General features: G+C 42.1%; 1 protein-coding gene across 6 annotated transcripts in view; it reads right to left on the minus strand.

The window, feature by feature from the left end:
* Positions 1-18129, minus strand: part of EYA1 (EYA transcriptional coactivator and phosphatase 1) — a 160269-nt gene extending 142140 nt beyond the window's left edge. For 5 of the 6 annotated variants that reach the window (XM_074552404.1, XM_074552377.1, XM_074552396.1 and 2 more), the window contains exons 1-2: positions 17922-18129; positions 5859-5966 (exon numbers count right to left, since the gene is read on the minus strand). In XM_074552404.1, coding sequence (XP_074408505.1) covers positions 5859-5891 — 33 coding nt within the window. In that variant the 5' untranslated portion in view covers positions 5892-5966; positions 17922-18129. The remainder of the gene's footprint in view (positions 1-5858; positions 5967-17921) is intronic. The other variant, XM_074552388.1, reaches the window with a different exon arrangement.
* Between the last annotated feature and the right edge of the window lie 1911 nt (positions 18130-20040).

Raw genomic sequence — 20040 nt, forward strand, 5'->3', positions numbered from 1 at the left:
GAGGGCTTTGCCTGCTTAGGCCATTTTGGTGTCCTTCTATGGTTGGCCTATGAGGGATTGGTTATTTGGATAAATTAGTTTGTGGAGCCTGCTGGCCTTCTAGAAGACCTCAGTGTCTGACTGCAAATTAGTTCTACTGAACATGTAGAAATCCCTGGGCAGACGAGAAGAAATAAATGGTGATAAAATCTAATACTACAATGTTTGTAATGTGATTTTATTCTGCTCTGTAGCTTGTAAGCAAAGCTAATGTTGAATTAAAAATTTTCAAATATAAAAATGTCCATGAAAGCACAAAATCAGATCAGTATCCGAGTCACAGCAGAGAAGGCTGGATGCCAACTTTAAAGTTAAGCTTCCCGCAGGAATCTTTTACAAGAGCAAACAAAAAACCTCCTGGTTTTCCACAGAATCAAGTAGGTATTTACATTACGGATGCACCCCTGCTTAAGCCAGGAAGTCACACAGTTGAATTCGGCTGGAGCTTGGGCTGTGAATAAACTGCTATGCAGTCTTTCAGTGCATAGTCGTACAACTGCCTAAGGAGAGTTTATCCTTAAGGAAGAGAAGTCAGAGAGCCAAAACTAACAAACATGGCTCCTCAAGCGGAACAATGGTCCAGAAAACCTAGTAAAAAAGAAAATAAACTTCGCTGGCAGTTTGCTTTTTACTGTTAAGGGCTAAGCTACAACTTCATCAAGACTTTCAAGAAGAGACTCCATGCTGAATAGTTGCACACAGTGGCTGGAAAAAGTCAGATGGATTGTGTATTTCTCATATGCCCACTTTTACAAGTCTTCTAAAAATGCCTCACTCTGTTACAAAGCAAAAGTTCCACCCCTCTTAGAAAACAAGGATTTGCAACTAAGAAAAGTGGTGGTATCTGTGTATGGACCCCAACCAAAACCCCTGCAAGGTCTTTGTGACCTTGAGGAATATGCCAAACACTACAAGCTGTGGGTAGCAGTACTTCTGTCAGAGATGCAAGCACTGCTGCCTACGGCACTTTAGGATTTCTGCCACCAAGGAGGAAAGGTACATTTTAAATGACAAGAATTTCTCCATGGTGTTTCTGCAAACATAGATGAATGAAAAGCCTGTAGTGAATAATGTTTTAAAACTTTCCACAAACAGCTTACAATTTTCGGGAGTGTTTTCACTAAAACCTTTTGAAAGAAAAAATTCTATTAATAGTTACTGATTGAGTAGTTGCTATAGACAGCCTAGCAGCAGCTCACTTCAATTTGGGGAACTTAAATACATCATCTAGTTCCGGCTGTTCATTCTTTTTGACACTTACTGAGCGTAATACGTGGGTTTTGTGGCTTATGTTTCCAATATTCTACCAATTGCAGATAGAGAGGGGAAGGGGAGTGGGAAGGGTGCAGGCGATTACATTTTATAGGCTCAGTTACAGATTGCAATTGCATGGTGCTTGCTGGTTATTGCCTTGCAGAGTTTTCCAAAAAGGAAGCGTGTCACGCATTTCTTCAGAACAGGAGGGGAACACAGAGGGGAGAACTTTGCAAGTCTTTGACAAAAACTAGGCAGCACATGCATGACTTTCACAGTGACAACGCTCTAAGTTTTCAACCAAAGGTAAAATACTTCTATTTTCACCCTTCCTCCCCATAGACTTTGTTCCCTAATGTGACAAACAGGTAATGTGAGTAAGCATGACAAGCATGTCATTGATGATGCTGTTCAAATGTGCAGGTCACCAGCCATGCCCTCAGGCACAGCCATGCCATCACCGTGGCCGTGGCCTCTGAAACCGCTCAGGAGTTGTGCCGCCGGATCCTGGCTCGCCTTGAAACAAAATGAACTTTCTAGCCCTTCTGGTAGTGAAGATAACCTTGAAAATGTGAAGAGAGTGTAATCTGATGCCTCAGTAAGACTGCAAGGAGCTTGAAACAAAGACAGAGAGATGTGAACTGCCCCAGCCATCTCTCTCTGGGCCCCATGGACTCAGCATTTCTGTGGTCGTGGAGTCTGGCATTTTTCCAAGATTCCACAGAATCTCGCATGTTTGCTGCAAAATTCATTATTTTGCTGCAGCCAGGTGCTGGATGTTTTTTGGTTTGGGTTTTTATTTTCTCCCTCCCCCTTTCTTGCAGAAACCAGCTACTTGCTCTGTGTGTTTCCACTAAGGGAGGTAGGAGGTGAATTTTCGGTGCAAAGTGCCGCCCTCCGGTATGTGGCATGGGAGCAGGGTCCAGGGAGCAGCAGGGAGGAGAAAGAAGTTGGAAATACACAGCCAGGCTGCCCAGAGTGCTGACTGAAAGCTGAGGTTTGGGGGCTGTGGGGGAATCAGAGAAGACTGACTGCAGGAGTGGACCAAGAGCACCTCCTTTTTTGGCTCATTGGGTGCACACCATTTGGATCTACCTTGACTGCTGAGGGCCTCAGAGTCTTCGCTCTGTTTTCCAGATGGGCAAACTCCATCATCAAAAACACTCCTTGCTGAAAATTCTTCTTGGTGTGCAATTTTGCAATGAGAATTTTCAATTATGAGCCTGGACAGGTTAGGAATGAAAATTATTTTATGTTATATAATAACTTAATATTGGTACGAGAGAGAGAGAAGAAAAGCCCTCCAAAATATCCCCAGAGGGTATAGTAATTGCTAAAAACATACCAGTATTTACTTGTGAAAATTTTCTTGTGCTGAGTTTTGCAAATAAATAAACCCCATACATTAAAAAAAGAAAAGGCAAATCAAATGAAATAAAATACTTGCTGACCTCTACACTGCCTTTTTCGAGTTTTTTTTAGAAGTCATCATCAGGGTACCTCTAACAACCTGGGTTATCATGCTGAATCTTATCACTGTTTGTCATGTTTTTAGGGCTTCTAGAGGGTTTCTAGGGCAATAGATTCATGCCAATACCAAGTTTGGAACTGGTAGACATAGCCTACCACAAATACAAGCAATGATAATTTTGCATATTTTTTTTTAAATCAATTTGGTATAAGAAGTACTATTACACAGCCCCAGGCTCCTTACAACTGGAATTTCTATAACACTCAAAACGACATTTTCATCTCAAAAATAATTAAAACAAGAGGTTGTTTTTTTATTTCTCAAGTATATTTGAGCAGTGGGACCTGTTGCAAATGCTTGACAGACAGAAAAGCCCCTTCAGGATGATGAAGAAAATACTAATTAAAAAAACTCAACCATTTGTTTTAGCTTGATGAAACATGAATGAACCATCTTTGATAGGTGCATATATCATTAGCAAAAAAGCTTCAAAGTGTTTTTTGGACTTGGAAAGAAAGCAACAGAACTTCAGTGAAATTTTCAGACAGGATGAAATAGTGACATCCTCTGTCCAGCCAGCCTCAGGTTTGTGTGTTGCTTCTTTTTCAAGCACCTAGTAAAGGAAAGGCAGGGGCAGACATAATGTTCAAGTCTGCAAGCTCAAGTTTGAAATTAATTTCCTACAGAATGCAAATCAAATTGGTGACAATTAGTACAATTAGCATCATTTCTTGATTAGGAAATGGCTAAAATACTCTCTCAGCTGTGTGAGGGTAACAGAAGTGCAGAAGTGAATTTACTGGGCTTATTATGGAATCCTCTGTACACATCAACACTGACAGGCTGTATTCCCAAGTGCAACACCATCTCCTCTTCCTCAAAAGAGAAATCTTGGCCAAAGACAATGGCAAAGTACTTCCTCATATACTCTCTCATACTGTTGTCTGGTAACTTTTTTTACATTATCCAGCTTCATTTGTCAGTTGTTGAATAAAGCTCCTCCCTTATCCACATGTACCTGAAATTGCTTCCACCACATAGTTTGCATTGGCCAGTTGCAAAATTAAATTACCTTTCAATTGGTATGTGTAGGGAAGTTTTATTCTTTTCCTAGGGACTATCACCAGGTTTTCAAAGTCACTACATGTGTTTGGGATCTCAAATCCCACTCTGGTTTCTAGTTACAGAGTGCTAATCTATCCCTCACACTCTCTTACTTTCTATGCACACACACGGAGCAAAATAAATAAAAACCAATGTTCATGCCATCATCTTTATTTTCACTGAGACTATTTTGCCTTCTGATGCCTGCTTTTAGGAAATCTCCCTGCTGGTCAAGTGGCTGATGCAAATGCAACAGACTGTCCGGTTATGAATGACTTCAAGTGAGACCTAATTGAAGGATCTGATTCCAGGGTTTAATACCCCAATTTTAAACCTCTCCAATGACACTGCAATCAGAAGAGTCACACCCTGCCCTTTATCATGTACCTTTGGAAACCTCAGTCCTCATTTACAGAAGCCTGAGTGCCGGTCAGTGCAGTGGGTCTATTCAGCAGTTACAGGTTTAGATTTTGATAATCCTGATAGCATCAACAACTACCACCCACTTGGGTAATGTGAAGGGAAACTCTGAGCAAATGAAGCATGTTACAGGCTCCCTGGACCAAGTGGTGAAAAGTAGGAATGGAATGAATAACCCCAACAGGAGTGCTGGTGGTGCCAAACCATGAACAAATATTTCCCTTCGCACTCCTGTTATGTTAAGCGACAGTTACATTTGTCATTACACACAGCCCCAGCACACAATCACCCAGCCCAAACCCTCCACAGCACACGGAGCCCAGGCTATGCCAGGCACACAGAGGGGAAGTATTGCAGTGGAAGCCACAGAAAATCCTGACAGCATCAGGGAATGGCTTTTCACGCATGAAGGAAAGCCTGATTCCAAATAGAACGAGGAGCTTGGGTGGTGCTGAAAGCTCTGGCATGGCAACTGCAAACAGGACCATCCCTGTTTAGTGCCTGTTGGTAACCATGGCCACCCTTTCCCTGAAAGTGAACATGGTGGTAGCAGTGATGGATAAATATCCAAACATACACATAGACACAAGACTGGAACAAATGAACATTGGAAAATAATCAAAGCCATATTGCTTCAGACAGCAAAAATTGCACTAGACATGAAGTGTAACAAAAAACACAAAACACAACAGGCTTTTTATCAGGGACTTGGTTTTTTCTACTCTGTTGCTACATGAAATGGAAGCATCAGGAAAACTGGACATAGAATCATAAAATACAAAGGGAAGAGTGAGAGAGAATAGACTACTGTCAAATGTAGAAAATAAACACATCAGGAAAAAATGCAGGAAATAAGTCTAATTGAATTTACTAAATAGCTTTTGGACTGATTTTACAACTGGTAAAAATAAGGTAATCTCAATACGCACACTTTCTGTTAAACAATTCAGAATAAAAACATATATGTAGTATTTTGAATTTCACTGAGTGCCAAGAATGATGTCACAAATTAAACTAACAAATCCAAAATGCACAACTAAGCATTTGACCATGCATTAAACATTCTTAATTGTGCTTCATAGTCTGCAAAATTTCTTATTATTGTGACTCTACAAACAGGCATTTACAACAACAACAATGCTACTACATTTTTTGCCACTGTTCTTAAGACTTTGCAGCTAGGGGTTGCACTCGCTTTTCTCAGAAGCAGTATTTGCATATATTCACAAAGGCAAAGAGAAATAACTTCAAATAATGGGAAGAAAACTCTCCAACAGATAAAAATGTTAACACATAAACACATCAGGCCAAATATTTCTTAGAGAAAGCAACAACCATCGTTTTGTAATATGAATCATTGAAGACAAATATTTTTAAAGCCATACTTAATTTTCTGTAGCTTTAGCACAAGCCTCCATCTCTCAATTAATTTCATCATTCCCTGCTTCTTCCAATCACTTAAAGTGCATATAGCTCTCTTAAGACTTTCCTTTGCTTGGTTGCCACAAAAATAATTGCCACTTTAAAAGCCGCAACTTTTTTTCTCAGGACTGACAAGTTGTTTACTTACAGACTTCCCATTTATTCCCTCGGGGTCTTCCATTGAAGATTTCTCCTTCCAAACTATATTTGGGCTATTAGTTACAGGGAGCTTCAGACAGTGCTAGCACACACACACCTGTGGAAAAGACAGCACCACATCGGCGGATTAATTTGTTGGCATGAAACTAGGAGCTGATCTTCACTTCTGCAACTTTCTAGCAACTAACAAGTATTCACAAGTTGGGAGCAGTTGCCTTTGAAGCATTGAATCAGCCTTGAAAACAAACACATAGCTGAGCTGTTTATTGCGAATCCACGCAAGTCAAAAGCAGGCAGCGAGAGTCCCGTTGTGCTCACTGTCTGCAGAAGAATAAAAGGCAGCCAGGAACACTCCTACCGCCACTATTTCTGTGCCAACAACACATCTCTTCTTCTTTTTTTTCCTTTTCTTTTTTCCCCTTAGGAAGCTCAGCCTTCCCCTGATATCTATCAATGTCAATCGTACTTTAATGCTAAGAGGAAATAATAACAAAGCAATATGATTGTAGACTGAGCCAGGATAAAAAAGAAAATCCACAAAGTTTTCAAATGTTGCCCTCAAGCTAAGGATATTTTTATACTAAATCTCTTCAAGTTTACATTAGGTCACAGTCTTAGGCCTCTTAAATTATAAATATGGGATGCTTTGCGTTCTCTCACCTTCAGAAAGGGTGCTCTTTGATGTTTAAAGTAACAGTGAGTGAAGTATTCAGATGAAATACCAAAAGCTTACCCTCCCAAACAGATATCAACCCAAAATATGGTTTCCTTCCTCCCTCCTTTAGAATAAAATGCTGTAAACATCTTAAAATTCAGAATTATTCATTGGTGTAATTTAAACAAACCCAGCTAAATCCTCCTTAGAAAAACTGTCACTTTTTAAAAAATACATGGGGAAAAGGCTGTCCATAAGGAATAAAAATGAAAACGTGATTTATACACACACACACACATACACATTATATATACAAAGAAACATGAATAACACTTTGCTCTTCTGTGACAGTTGAAGATATGGTCTGAAGACATTCTGTTTGTCCTAAAACCACTCTGCATAGGAAATACATATATTTTAGGAGTAGGAACCAAATTCTCATTCTTTCTACCTGGATAAGACTCTAGCAAGAAAGTAAAAAAATCTCTACAAATCCAGTTTTTTGGACACTACTCCCTGCACATATTTGGCTACTTGTATAAAATCTAAGCAATAAGAAAGTGTTAACAGGTCCACTCCACACCCTAAGGAAGATGCTAATATGAACCATGCTTCTGCAATGCATCCACTCCCTTCTTTCTGGTTTATAATTGAGAGATCAAATCCAGTCCTGCTCCTGCTGAGAACAATGGCCAATCTGCAATATTTCTGTGAAATCAGGGTTTGGTGCTTATATTTGTTCTGATACCAGATTATAGGTTAGAAAACTATTTATGTCTTTTAAAAGTGACAATTAAAGTTAGGGAGGGAAAGGAAAAGATTTTTTTCTAACTTAAAAAAAAAAAAAGAGAGAAGAAAACAGCCCTCTAACAATGCCCCACTCCTAAGCAATGACTGACATCTGTTTCAAAAACTCTTTTATTGCAAAACTCAATAAATGGAAAAACCGCACAAACTGAAAGTCTGCCACTTCAGCGAGGGAATAAAATGGAGCCTTTTCTAATGGAAAAATATTCAAAAGTCAATTGATGTAATGCTGGTATGGATGACCTGATGGATTTTCAGATCAGCAGTGCTCTCTTTACTAATGGAAAGAAAACTTTACAAAAGACTGGTAATTTTCTCTTGAAGCCCAGAAGGAAAAAGCATATATGCTTTAGTGTATATTATAGTTCAGCTGTAATTAGGCGACCTAACTTGCAGGAGCTGCTGTGGCAAATATTTTCTCTCTCTGGGAAAGATTCCTACAACACACCAGTGTTAAAAGAGCCTACTCTTGTAAATTCTGCTCTGACATATGCTGCACTTCATGTCGCTGCAAAAGAGGTTTACAAAAAGCTCTTATATATGTGGGCACCCACCCACACTGCTAGGGGCAAAGACTTGTCTTGCTCAGAAGTCACCAGAGACTTCTGGCAGCAGAATCAAGTCACAGTAACATGAGGGCTTACATATTAATACAGAACAGCTGATCCACAATGAAGTAATAATAATTAAGTCATTTTAATTTTGAACAATTCAACTTTTAAACAAGAGCAACTTAGTTATCCTGATTCTTATTGCTATGTTAGGTTATTTTTAACCTTTAGTGAAGCTTTACAAGAACTAATTAAATTCCCTTGACATGTTAATGTATCAAAAAATATATCCAAATTACACAGCATCTATTACAGAGAAGCTGTTATATGCAAAATGTGCCATCAAATATGAGTAGGACAAAAACTCAATTTATTGAAAAAAACAAGATTTAAATTGAAGAGAAGTCACAAAAGCACATATCCTGTTTTATTTTTCTCTACTTCTTTGGAAGTCCTTCGCTTTGTGAAATATTATTACCATTAAATACACAACAGTATTAAGAGTCCCACCAGCTAAAGAAGTACCCAGCAGTCCTGTTTCCAAGTAGCTATTGCCATTTAAAAGGGCATTAAAAGAACCCACAGAGGAGCACAGAAAGTGGTTTATGGGGATTTCTGAACCGCTAGCCAGCGCTGTGCAGTTTTCCCCACACGCACGGATCCCAGCTCGCGCCTTTGCCGCCAGGCACAGGGCAGCTGCCAACCCCTCCCAGCCACTGCAGAGGTGGCAGGAGCTTTATTTTAGCGAGCTCCTTCTCATGGCAGTGCTGTCCCCCTGTCCCCATCCCAGCACCCACCTGAAAACCTGGCAAAAGTTAACAGTGGATCACCCGGGAAGCAGATGTTAAACACAGTCACTGATAAACACCCTCTTACGGCCGGGAGGTGCCAATGGAGGCTGCCCACTTGTAGAGAGAACACCAAACACAAGGGTGACCAAAAAGTAACTGGCCATGGCTGCCCCCTGGCACCTAGACACCTACATCTAAGGACAAGGAACCTGATTCTTTATGCTTGCCAAGCTGTTCCTCATAAAAGCTGTGCATTTCCCATGCAAGACCTCCAACGCCACTAATGCACACCTTGGAGCTGTCCCAGGGCTGCTGTAACACACCTTCAGCTGCACTGAGCCCCTGGCAAAACTCACAGTGATCAGAAACAGCACCAACACATTACCTTGGGCTGCCTTAGCCCTTCTATCACCAAGGAGAAGGAATTAAAATTTTCATCCTGTTCCTGTGCCACCAGCAAAATCAATCCTGTCTTACAACCTCCCAGCTGATTATGCCATTGCAAAGTCTCCAAGGTAAGGTCATTTTTAGTGCCAGCAGTGGTTTCTGCTTTGCTCTCATTTATTTTCTTATGCTTTCTCAGGAACTGATAGGATTTTTCCAGTAACACTTTGAAAAAATTGTATTTCCCCAAACTATACGGATTTGTTAGAAGAAAATGAACCCCAAAAGCCACACGTGCTTTATCTTGTAGTAAAGAAAATAACAAAAAAAGTTTTGAGGCTGCGTGAAATGGCCTTTTTTTTACCCTGTAGATGATAGCATGAGGTATTTTACAGTTAATGGGAGGAAACTCAATGGTTTTGATTTTAGGTGCTATATTTGGTAAATTTCCTTGCAGGCGCTTTCTAAAGACTCACAACATTCACTCCATTCCCAGGTAGGTCTCTCGTCCCCCACCCCCACTTCCTTTCAAGGTGTTACATTTGGCAGATAACCTGGGTAGCATTTAGAAAACAATTATTTCCAAATGCTGGGAAAGAAACTTGCCAAGTGTAACAGCTGAAAACTGAAAAGAAAGGGAAAAAAAAAAAGAGGAAGGAAATAAAATGGAAGAGGAAAGGTATTTTTAAAAAATGAAATTTGGTAGGGACCTTTCAGCAGCTTTATAAACAATTAACTCCAGAGCTGTGACTGAAGACCACCTCTGATTCAGCCTGGAATGCCTGCAGATGCAATACAGCATCTTGCCCTCCAGTGAGCCGCCGGGACTCCAGCAAAACAGATGGGTGCCCAGATGTGTGGGACCTAGCATGCACATCTGCATGAAGGCATCCCACACCAGCTGCAGAGCTGACACTGAGCAGAGAGAGAGTCTGCGGGTGTGCAATCCCCCAGTCTGCTCTCTGTAGCCAGGCAGCATGTAGGTAACACACTGAGCAACACCACGGGGGTAGGTCACCATTTCTGCACCCCAATAAACATCCATGGTCATCATAACAGAGCTTTTTTTTCCACTGCCATCAAACAGAAATACACCGAGTGTCAGGACTTGTGGCTGAAGTAAACCTGTGGGAGAGGAGGCTGAAAGTTTTCCATTTTATTGGTAAGGTTTCCTTTATATAAAATAGAACAAGCACTCTGGTGTCCTGGACAGGCATGTTTAAAACCCATAGCTCTTACACTCACTGTCAAGTTTAGGTCTAGCACCAAATAAGTCTTGTTCTTTATAAGGAAATAATATAAATTTAGTATCAAGAATTTTGTTTTGCAGTCTAGGTAATCACTTTTAACTTTACTTTAAAGATTAAAACTATGCTATTTCCCTAACATTTTTAACTTCACTGAAAAGGTAAAGTTCTTGTAAGGAAACATGAGGTCTCATCTGCCTACACAGCAATCTCACTGGGTGTTGGACCAGAATAACCAAAGAGACTCAAGAGCAAAAGCAAGCAAGAAAGAAGATAGAAATTAAGCATTTTGAACACAAAAAATACATCGCATGCAAAAGATATCAGGAACATTCTGGGAAATACATCTGTGCTACTTTCTGAATCCTGATTACATTTATAAAATTGCTATCACACTGTAAGCCTAAGTCTTGAAGGAACTACGCAACAATAGAGTTTGTGCCCCATTTCTCCCATATACCATTAAATCATGGAAAAGGTGTTGAGAACACAAGGGCTATGATAATGGTTAAGACCAACAATCCTCCTGGTGCTGTCTCCAGCAGCAGGAGGAGGAGGGCAAGAACAGAACAAGCATATGCCATTTTCACAGCATTTTCCCAGTTTCCTGCTATTTCAGCTCAGAGGGTTTCCTGAGACAGATGGAGCTCATCTGTGTAGCAATCCTCAGTACAACTCTCTCAAGTACTTGTCTATTCTCCTCCTGAAGCCCATGTAATTTTTTTTTTGGTTCCTAGCAGTTCTGAATATTCATTTTTGGGAGAATTAGAACTAAGAACTGAACAAATTTTCTTGGATTTATCTTAGATGCCAAGACCTGATCGCCTTCCATGTACAGCTACAACTATTTTGACTGAGGTTTAGCAGTTCACATTTATATCTGCAGAATTTCAGAAGTCATTTTCTTGTCTACTGACTTGTCTCATAAGATCCTTGAGCAGTTCTTCACCACTCTCCTTGCTATTCACCTCAAGTGGAAGAAACCGACAAAAATTATTCTGCTTGATTAGCACAGTTATTGAGACCTTTGGAGAGTGGAGTGGGGATAACAGAAAAGTCCTACCTGAAGAAACAAACAAAAGGCAAAAGATACTGGCATGTTTTTATGGGAATCTCCTGGTTGCTAATTTCAGCAAGCTCAGAAGAGCTCTCTGGTCTCCCAGAATTGGAAGAGATGGTCAAATACAAAGAAAAATTTCCTGAGATGGAGACAGAAGCGTGACAATGTGTTGTTCAAAAGTTAGAAGGGTAATAAGACTGTAGAAGAGGAAAAAATTAAGTCAATAATTTGCCATTGCTTTCACAAGATCTAAACCTGAAATATAACTGTTTCAGAAACTGTCTTCAAGAAGCCTTTGAGTTGCTTCCTGCATCCAATGGTCAGGAATGGTTTTGAACAGGAATTAGGACCTGGTATGTGTTTCAGGTATGAGACCTGGTGCCTGCAAAGGGCAAATTTCTAAGTTCAATCTCCCTCACACAAACATCCAGCAGGGCGCCTCAGGCAGGAAGCTCCACAAAAGGCTAAAGTGGGAGACATATCCATACAAAACTTTAAAGCAATAATGTTATTCTAAAAGCAGAGCTCTCCAAACATAGCAAAAGATCATATTTTTCATTGAATACTAAATGCACACAAAAGCCAAGCTGTAGAACAATGTTAAAATTATGGTGGTTACTTGCTTGCCAGAATTTCTTTTCTAAATTACTTACAAAATTAATACTATATTTAAACTATTCAGTGGGATCAACTTGATTTGTATCTGAAATGTAGGCTGAAATTGTTCAGCAGAAAAACACACAGTTTAGGACAGGAAATAAAGAATATTCTTAAGGTGAAAATATAAAAATTCTGCTTTTAAAAATTAATAAAATTACATTTTACAATGTGAACTTTGCCTCAAATAAAGATTAAACAGCTTTCCCCTCAGCATTCCATAGGATGTTTATTGTCAAAAAGTTAGAATTTCCCTGGTTTTATTTATACATCATTAACAAAGAACAAAACCAGAATGCAACAGCCAATTCCTTTGTCATCATGTCTTTGAGCAATAGATCTGCTTTCTGCTTTCTGTGTCAAACAGACTACAAAAGGTGGGGGGCATGAACAGATTAACACTATTAGGTGAAGTGCCATGGTTACTAAAAAATATGAAATACATACAAGAAAAATGTTGAGCTACAAATCATAACTTGCAACTGGAACACTTACCTAGCTCAGGAGAGAAGTGTAAGATACTTCACAAACAAAGGTTTCTTTCAACCCGTGTGGTTCTGTACAATGTAGTAATTATACACGTGCTTTAAGAAGCCTTTCTACACCTATTATAAATTTAGATTAAAGGTAGGGCATTACTTATTATTTTACATGTGCTTTTCAAGTAGTTTGTAAAATATATGAAGTCTATAAAAGTTTGTGGTCTAACAACAAGCAACTTGTCCTGCTTCTGCATAATTCAGTGCAAACAGGTAAAAGTTTGCTAGTTATAATTAATACAGGTCACATGTAGAGGTTTTAAGGTTTACACAGAGCAATTAAAGTAATTTTCCTCTAGGTGAAATGTCTAAGTTTTATAATTTTAAAGGGCTTTTTTTAAAATAAATCAGATAAATTTGAGTCTGAAGTTGTAACAACCTTCATTAAAACCTAGGCTTCCCCCAAGGTAGTAAAAGCATTCCAGTAAGAAACACTACCAGCAATATTTTCAGTAGTGGATGCCACAGCATCCCAGAGAGCAGCAAAGTCCACCCAGACAGAAGAGTTACAGAAAGCATGGATGCAAGGGAACACTATAGAAAGCCAGTGTTCAACCAGGAAATGCAGAGGCCAAAGCCTTGGCATCTCCTGGTGAGGGGGACCAAGCACTGGGTCAGGGCCAGCTGAGGTCCCAGTGGTTCTGTGAGCACCCAGCTGGCCCTGGACTCCTCCTGCCCTTGGGAGCAGTGCAGTTGTCCTTGTGTGGCACAGAGCCATGCCTCTGGTGTCCCCATGGGAGTGCCACTTGCAGATCTCACAATGGACCAACCACCAACCCAATGTGCATAGCAGGGACCTTCCTCACGCCACCAGCAGCAAGGCTAAGGATGCTGCTCTCTTCTTTACAACAAGAAAAGTTCCCTGTCTCTTGAGGTCCACCAAAATTTTCACTGGTAAGTCACAACAATCACACAGTGCAATGAGCATGTTATTTTCACTCTTTACAACAGATCAATATCTACAAATACTTCTGCTTCTCTTCATGCAGTAGAGGTACTGACATGAAATTGGGATGAGTTTCACTAGTAGGTGAAAGTAGTCTATTTTCTTCATTTGGACTTATTTCTGAGAATGGGGAAATTTTCAACCTCTGTTAAGTCCAAATGAAAGAGCATGAATGGTCCTAAACTGAGAAAACCAGAAGGCTGTACCACTGAACTGTCAGATCTGTCACTGTGAGATCCAATAGGACATTTAAAGGCAACACATCAGCCTAAGCACCTACAGCCATTTACACTTCCTTGTTTGGCTGTTTTTATTGCAAGCACCCTTGTGAATTACAGTAAAGACCCAGCTGCACCTTTTGCCACCTAAACACTCTTGGAAGCCTGGCCCATGGTGACCAGAAATACCCACAATTCACTAACTGACAACTAATTTTAAAGCAGAAGTGACACTCTTTTTACCTAACAATGATGCCAACTTTCCTTCACGTTTCTGTTCTACATCCCCAGCTCTTGCATCTCAGGAGCAATCCCAGGAAAGGCCCTGCCCAGCTCCCTGTGGGGCCATCCCTGCTGTCCATGGGTCAAGCAAGGAGGCACTGGATGGGACCTCTCTCTCTTTTCTAGCCAGCAGTCACTCCTCATGAAATTAAACCCCACCAATACACTGTTGACAAATTTGGACAATTAGCATTGGAATATTACAGGGAAGAAGAAGAAAATTATTGCAGAAGTATTTATAGGACTCCAAATTCCTTGCAAAACAATGCTAAAACACTTTTGGTTTTTAATGCTGTTCTGTTCAACCTCATCATATCTTTTGCTTGACAGATGACATCCTTCTCCTCTGACTTCTTCCAGACTATGTCTTCATGAAAATGAATTCAGTAACTCCTCATTTTTAACATCATAAAAACTGAAATCTTAAGGATTTGGAACCTTGATAAATAGGTTTTGCTTACAAAACTACACAAAGATGCATTTTGTGGTTTCTGTCAGCAAAAAATGCACCTAGTCAAACAACAATATTCAGTTTCAGAACTCCATGTCTCCAAACTGTATCTACCAATGAGAATGAACTCTATATACAGTCATTAAAAAAAACAAAACACTCAAGGGCAAAACACAGCAGAAATTAAGTAGTTAAACAAATCAGTCTGTCCTCTAGCAACAGGAACACTTCTGAAGTGTTTGCTTATTGTAATAGTCTTGCAATCCTTTTCACCATCACAGCTCAAGATGAAACTTTAATTATTGTTAAATATTACTGACTATAGCAATATATTAAGTGGGAAGAACAGAACAGACACTGGTTATTAATTATAGAACACGATTTTACAACTACTACAAAAATAGTTTAACTTATCAAATAGTGCTATAGCTAAGTTTTTATAAATAATATTTCATATTAAAGGAAAAAGTGAAGAACAACTTACACTATCATTTTGAACATAATATTTCACTTTCTTTTGAGAACAATATAAAACATAAAAAAAGAAAATTGTGTTCACACAACACCATGCAATCCCCTTCAATTTTTAGATGATAAAGAGCTCAAGCTATTGAGCTGAGTAATTAAAATCCAAAATTTTCAGGAATTAGGCCAATTGCCTAAAGTAGCAATAGGTGTGACTCGCTATGGAAACAGCATGGGAAGGACAGAGAAACAACTTGCAGTTGGAAAAGCTTTTAAAAGCATATGAAGTACCCAGCTGTGGCCTCCTTGATTTTAAGGACTTTACACACAATTTCCGTTCTTATAAATAAAAAGAGCTTTCTCCTAGCTCACTTCATTATAAGGGGAGCTGCAGAAACACAGACCCACCTCAGAGGGTGGGAGCTCACTCGGGGATTTTTCCAGGCAGCCCAGCGCAGAGGGGCCCTGGGCACACTGGGGCACTGACTGCGGGCACTGCCCATGTCCCCACATCCTGCCCAAAGCTTGATTGGGGACAGCAGCTGCCCCCAGCCCCCCAAGGGCTGCCCCTCTGGGGGTCACTGCCAGGCAGCCACAGCTCGCTGCCACACCATCACACCCCGGCAAACTTTCCTTGGTCCAACCATTTCCATGGTAGCTTGACCCATATCACAGAATTCAGTGGTAAATTTGTATTTTACTTCCTAGCTCCATGCAGTAGGATTAGCACTATCAGACAGAGGGAGAAGATATTCTGTGTCACAAAGGGAGGAAAAAAAACCCAAAAACAACCACTAAAAGTGTCCAGACATTTGAGAAATCATTATCTTATGATGTTTGGTATACTACATTAAACAGTCAAATAGAATAAAAATTATAGAAAGGAAAAAACTCTCAAGCCTCCTAACTCAATTTAAACTCTTAATTTTGCATCACTCTCCCTCTCTCTAAATCTAGAAGAAAAGGTTATTTTGAGCAATAACATTTTTGGATTCTACAATTAAGCAATTGAATGAGAGAAACAAAGAAAATAACCTAAAAACTCTCAAAATGCACAGGATGCAAGAGGGCCCCAGTTTCTGCCTGACTAGGAGAAACAGTTCAAATGACCTTTGAAGATTTTACAGTTCTCATGCCAGAGTCCATCCCTCACCTTGCCCATAGTGACAAGTTATGCAGCACAAGGAGGACAGAGCCACAAACAAAAAAAAAAGAGTGACTTGCTTTGTCCTTTCTCTTCCTACCCTGTTTGTGATTCATGTCACACGGGAAGATGTAGTTAATGAAGACAATTAGTAATGACACATCAGGCTTGGAATGAATAACACCAGTTATTGGTGCTGTTGGTAACCATTGGTTATGGTCACCAAAGGAACCAGTGACTTCATTTCTACTCAGATGGGTTATAAATACTTTTATTGATGCTATTATAATTTCTAAAACTTTGAGGACTGGTAAACCATTCAGTAAGAGTAATCCATACATTTTAAAAGGTTGTTGAAGAACATGCATTCTTGTGTTTTACATCACACTTAAACCTACAGCAGAACAAGTTGTGTACAAGCTAGAACAAGGGTTTGGGAGGAACGTATCTAGACTAGCCTTCAGAAGATCTGCCAGCTACCTCCACGAGCTGCAGTCCTCAATTAGGGACATTTCCATACATATTGCCCTCCTGTCTCTCACTTTCTGCTGCAGCTGGACTACCTGCTCCGTGCCTACTCCACGATCCTACAACTACCCTCATTACGGCTCATGCTTACACAGCTTTTGGCAGAGAATGAACAGCTCTAATCTGGAAATTGTTTCATAGGGACTTTCCACACACCACTCTTTTTAAAGAACTTCTGACAGCACTGAATGACCATTTTCTCTTCTTATAACCATATTTTTATTTTAAAGTATGATGGAAAGTGTGAGTCTTCAAACACAGCAACTGTCTGGTGCTGCTGCTCATACTGCATTTTGCTGGAGCATATGTAGCAATAACAGTGTTTTGCTACTAGAAGTCAGTGGGAGCTACTCTGTGCAATTTAAACAACACTGTGCTGCTACCAATCTAATAGGGGGAAAAATGGGGGGGGCGGGGAGCGAGGGGGGAAGCCTACTGTTATATTTTCATAATTGAAGAAAACTCTGACTTTCTGATAGAAAAAATGCCAATTTGAGTACAGTCTTAAAGAACAGAGTATTTCCTGCAAAAAATTAAGCTTTGTCTCCAGGATGAACAAGAGAGACCAAAACCATTTCATAAGTAGCCACATCCATCCATCTCTTCGAAGGTCTTAGGTGACGGCGGGAGAAATGAGAGCCTCAGAAAGCGAGCTGAGGCACCTGTGGGTGCACGCTCCCCCTGCTGCCCTTGGTCAGCGCTCTCCTCCCCTGGTGCCGGGATGCGCGGAGCGGAGATGGGGGAGCACCGGACACCGTCCCTGCGTGCCCCGACTCGCGGGGGACAGGCAGCCGGCGGGCAGGGCCGCCCCGCGGGGCCCTGCCCGGACACCGCTGCGGTGGCGCTCGGCGGGGTCGCCGTCGGGGCCCGGGCATCGGTCCCGTTTCCCCGTCCGTCCGTCGGAGGAGGAGCTGCGCGCTCCCCGCTCCCCTGACACTCGCCGTGCCCACAGCGGGTAGCCCCGGAGAGTCCGAGGGCGGACACGGCGAAGCGGGCACGGGTATCATAGCCTGTCACCCTCCGACACACCACCCGCGTTGTGTCACCCTCCGACACACCACCCGCGTCCAGCGCTGCCGCAGCGCCCGGCGGCCCCGGCCGGCACCGGGGCTCCCGCTCCGCCGCCCCTTCCCCTCCCACGCCGGGGCTCCGCGGCCTCGCCCCTCCCTCCCTCCTTCCCTCCCTCCCTCCGCCCGCCGGCCCCGCTGCGCTGCGCGCCCGCGCAACCCCCGGCGCTGAGCCGGCGCCTCCCGCCCGCCCCACGTGTCCCGCACCCCGGCTACGGGCTCGGCTCGGCCCGGCCCGGCCCGGCCCGGCGCGCACTTACTCCGCGGGGCCTCAGGGGCGGCGGCGCGGGCCCGGCGGCTCCCCAGGAGCGGCGCCCGGCGGTAAGTTTCGAGGAGCGCGGAGCCGCGCTTGGCGGGGAGGGGTTTCGGGGAGGCGGCGGCGAGAAAACTTCCCTGGAGCGGCTCGACCGCCTCCTCCGCCCGGCGGCAGCACCCTCCTCCTCCCGCCGCCGCCGCCGCCTCGCCCGGCGGCAGCACCGCGCCTGCCCGGCCGCGCCGCCCGCCGCCGCCGCTCTCGGCCCGCCGTCACACGGGAGTGTGCCGCCGGCCGCCCCCCATTCCCGCCCCACCAACACACGCTTCGAAAATCATTATTTTCGTTCAATTTTTTTTTTTATTTCTGAGGGTTAAGATGTTGTTAGCGAGGGAAGGATGGGCCCTGAGGAGTGCCGGCTTCCTGCAGCGCTGCGGGAGGTAAGGCACGGCTGGCTGCAGGTTACACAGCCGAGCCCAGCCGGCAGCTCCGCCGCTGGCTTGGCAGCGCCGGGCCCGCACGGTGGCAGTCGGAAAGGGACTGGCAGCATCCCCCGGCCCCAGGGGCTTGTCTGACACCGCTCCTCGCCATCGTGCGTAAAGCCATCGCTTGAAGGCACAGAATGAGTCGAGGTGCCAAGGTCTGCATGGGAATGCTGCGCTGGGAGAAGCTGTGCTGGGCATGTGGCAGCTGATCCCGCGGACTTCTGATCATCCCTAAAATCCGAGCTTGTACGCATCTAGCCCCCCTCATTACCCATGAAGAGAGAAAGATGGGTCAGATTCCATATGTTTTATGCTTCAGTTATAAAGTTACTGCAGAACAAGGGTAGAACATCCTCTTCCCTTCCTCATCCCAGAGACATGAACTCAGACCCTGCATGAGGTGTATAGCTCGGGCACCCGAGTATAACACAGGTGAAAGCACTGCTCAATCTGGCAGCCTCGTCCAGACACTGAAGTAAGCAGAGCTGCTGGGGTTTCTTTTACCTATAGTTGTAAATATGAAGAGTGCAGTCCAGGCCTTCTCATCCTCCCTTTCTGCTCCCTTAAACCAAAAAGGAAAAAAAAAATTGCCATAGCTTCAAGTTCTTCCATTCCACTTCTTTGTCTTCAGTACATACTCTTCCACTATTTTCTTTTCCCAGCCCTCTTGGTGGGCTTTTATGCCAGTTTCAGAAAGTAAACAACCTACCTCTGCCTTTAAAGAAATTATGTCCCCACAAGCATTTACGTCAGTATACAAGCAATGCCTTTTAAATCACTAGAATGTCTAATATTTGTCCTGGAGGACACAAATCACATGGAATCCATTTTAACTTTTTAACAATTTCAAGAGTTTTGTCCTCCACATATTTCTACTCCAGTCCTGTAAATTTAAGGGTGAGAGTTAATTAAAATGTCACACATGGGGCCATATACAAAATACTCACAGAGATGGAGTCCACATTCTTCTGAAGGTAAATGAATCCATTAGGCTGTATTTTGAATTGACAAATACGGGATGTTTATATGTGTATATTTTTTTTTCAACTTTCATTGTACCTGTATTACTTTAACATTGTATTTCTTGTTCAATGTCATTTTAAGGTACAAAACCAAGTTTAATTCCCACTAAATCCAGTAGCCAAAACTCACCTTGACCCACAAAAATGGGATAATGGATTTTTACACTGCAGGGAAGAAGATTAAAATTCTGTAGCATACATGAGCTGTGAATGTGATATAAAGGTTGTAAAAATTTTGGTTCACAGATTATGAAAAAGACTCAAGAAAGGTAAAGCTGCTGATCTACTTGCTCTCTTGCAGTGGAATATGTAATGGAGAGCAGCTCGTATGATTCCATAAAAATCTCTAGAAGCAAAATGGAAAACCTCATCTCTGCAACATACTTTTTCCTGGACTTATGGAATAGACATGTGTAGCCCATATTCCACCTTGCACAAAGCAGTTTCTTCAGAAATTCATGATCTTTGTTTGACTATCCACTCTGGCATGAAGCCTTTTTTCAAAATCAGGTGTGGGGCTAAGTGTATGTCCAAATTCTTTTTTTCATCTAGAAATCTTACTGGTAAAAAAAAAAATAAAAAGTCAAATATTCTTATTTCGTATGTATTTTTTAATTTT

Source organism: Zonotrichia albicollis, chromosome 1, assembly GCF_047830755.1.
Source record: "Zonotrichia albicollis isolate bZonAlb1 chromosome 1, bZonAlb1.hap1, whole genome shotgun sequence".
In the NCBI taxonomy this organism is placed as follows: domain Eukaryota; kingdom Metazoa; phylum Chordata; class Aves; order Passeriformes; family Passerellidae; genus Zonotrichia; species Zonotrichia albicollis.